Source organism: Ictidomys tridecemlineatus, chromosome 12 (genome assembly GCF_052094955.1).
Source record: "Ictidomys tridecemlineatus isolate mIctTri1 chromosome 12, mIctTri1.hap1, whole genome shotgun sequence".
Taxonomy (NCBI): domain Eukaryota; kingdom Metazoa; phylum Chordata; class Mammalia; order Rodentia; family Sciuridae; genus Ictidomys; species Ictidomys tridecemlineatus.
The window spans coordinates 61,238,572-61,240,569 of record NC_135488.1 but is presented as its reverse complement, the minus strand read 5'-3'; the positions used below and the strand labels follow the sequence as shown (position 1 = coordinate 61,240,569).

Genomic DNA, 1,998 nt, shown 5'->3' with positions numbered 1-1,998 from the left:
GAACACCTGGGGACAGAGTCTGGGACCAGGCTGAGTGCTAATCCAGGATAATTTTGGGACACTCACCTGTCCATGTCCTTCTCCAGGACCCACAAGAGGGCTCCACCCACAACCTCCCCTTAGTGAGCCTAGCCCATGAGATTGGGCCCTGGAAGCACCAGGAGGACTGCACCATACCCAGATCTCCCTATCGAACATCCCCCTCCATCCACAGCCACCTTCCCACCCCTCTTCAGGGACAGGGCACTACATTGAGTGCATTGCTGCCCAATTCTTCCCATAAAGCCACTTCGTGCCCCTTTGCCCTGGACTCTGAAGCTCCTCCATTTCTGAGCCAGCTCCATTTCTCCCCGGAGTCTAGATGTTTCCACAACCAATACCTGTGTGGAAATGGAGAAAAGTCTTTGTTCCTGTCCCATTTTTCATTTGCTGCTCTTCAGTGACTTTGAACCCTGCCTGAACTGGCCTGCTGGGACAAGATGACATACATGTCGTGGGCACTGCAGTCAATTCAGGATATCTCCACAGGTATCCTGAGACCCAGAGAGCTGCTCAGCACAGACCAGGAACAACGACTGGCCAACAGACTTATAAGCAATGTGTGTGGGCAGTATTGTTTGGCTTTTTATTAATACAGCATTACTATGGTGCTAGACACCTGAATCACGGTCACCTAGAAGCACTGAATGGAATAGAAGCTACAGAATTGTCAATCAGATCCTGACTGGTACACAAGGCAATAGCTCACAGGCTTCCCTCCTGTGCAGATGGGAAGAAGTAAGTTAAATGAATCATATAAATGCCCAGTAGTCTAAAGACCTTGTCAAAGAAGTACTCTCCTGTCTTCTGGAAGCCTATGCGCAGGTAGAGGGTCAGAGCAGCCTCCTGTACAGTGGTAGTATCAAGGACAACCTCACTGTAGCCCTGAGTCCTTGCAAACTGGAGGACTGTCGTGACCAGGGCTTTCCCTAGTCCTTCACCTCGGTGCTCCAAGGCCACAGAGAGGTGAAACAGCTGCAGTTGCTTCCTCCCTGGGGGGACATCCTCCACTGGCAAAGCACCCACTATGCCTGCTACCTGGCCCCCAGATTCAGCCACCCAGAAGCAGGAATCACGGGCCCTCAGGTAGGATTTGGTGATGTCAGCAAGGTCTGTCTGCAAACACATGACCACGTACTGCCTCCAAGGCTGTCTGGCCAGCAGCCAGAGGAAAACAAGGAGGGTGACATCGGATCCAAGAGCCAGGAGCCAAGAGCCAGAGGCCAGGAGTAGGGTGACAGGCACCCCAAGTAAGAACAGGAATGTTTGTGGCAACTTCAGTATGTGGCGAAAGGTGGCAGGGACATGCTCAATCATCCCTTTGGAAAACAAGTCCAGGACCCTTTTGCAGTCAGTCTCCTGGTATTTGCGGATGTGATGAGGTGCCATGGGGAGACTTCTTGTGTCTGCAGTTTCCACAAGTAACAGATAAACCTTCACACACGCCTTCCCTTCAGCCCTGGAAGCAAGAGCAGAATCCATGTGGGTATCTCTGGCCTCCATAGACCTTAGGAGACAGCTCAAGTGTGTGTCTTTACCTTGGCCCAAAAAGAAGCAGGCCACCACCACTGGGAGGAGTTGTAGGATCAGAAACACCTGCTTGGAACCCAGCCTTCTATGGTTGTTTTGAAATTTAATAGAATGACTTATGATAGAGAGCTGGGGTTGTGGCTCAGCGATTCAGAACTGGTCTAGCACATGTAAGACCCTGGGTTCAATCCTCAGCATCACAAAAATAAATGAATACCATAAAATTGGGTCCAGCTATAACTAAAAAATATATTTTTTAAAAAAGCCTTGATATATACAGTCCTCACCACCCCTCTGTGTGAGTCAGTTTTTCATTTTGTAACAAAAATACCTGACAACAACTAGATAAGAAAAGATTTATTTTGGCTTACGGTTTTAAGGTTCAGTCCTTTGTCAGCTGCCTCCAGGGAGAAACAACAAGGTAGAAGT

The 1,998-nt window shown here is 49.3% G+C and overlaps 1 protein-coding gene across 1 annotated transcript; it reads right to left on the bottom strand.

Annotated features, from left to right (window-relative positions):
- Positions 1-625: 625 nt before the first annotated feature.
- LOC101955366 (N-acetyltransferase 8F1) lies at positions 626-1,492 on the bottom strand. Its single transcript, XM_005322165.4, has one exon. It carries the CDS (start codon positions 1,426-1,428, stop codon positions 745-747), a length of 684 nt encoding a protein of 227 aa, XP_005322222.4. The 5' UTR covers positions 1,429-1,492; the 3' UTR covers positions 626-744.
- Positions 1,493-1,998: the final 506 nt, after the last annotated feature.

What these genes read in the sequence shown, in the direction of transcription:
- LOC101955366 (XM_005322165.4), bottom strand. Translation starts at nt 1,428, where the DNA reads ATGGCACCTCATCACATCCGCAAATACCAGGAGACTGACTGCAAAAGG.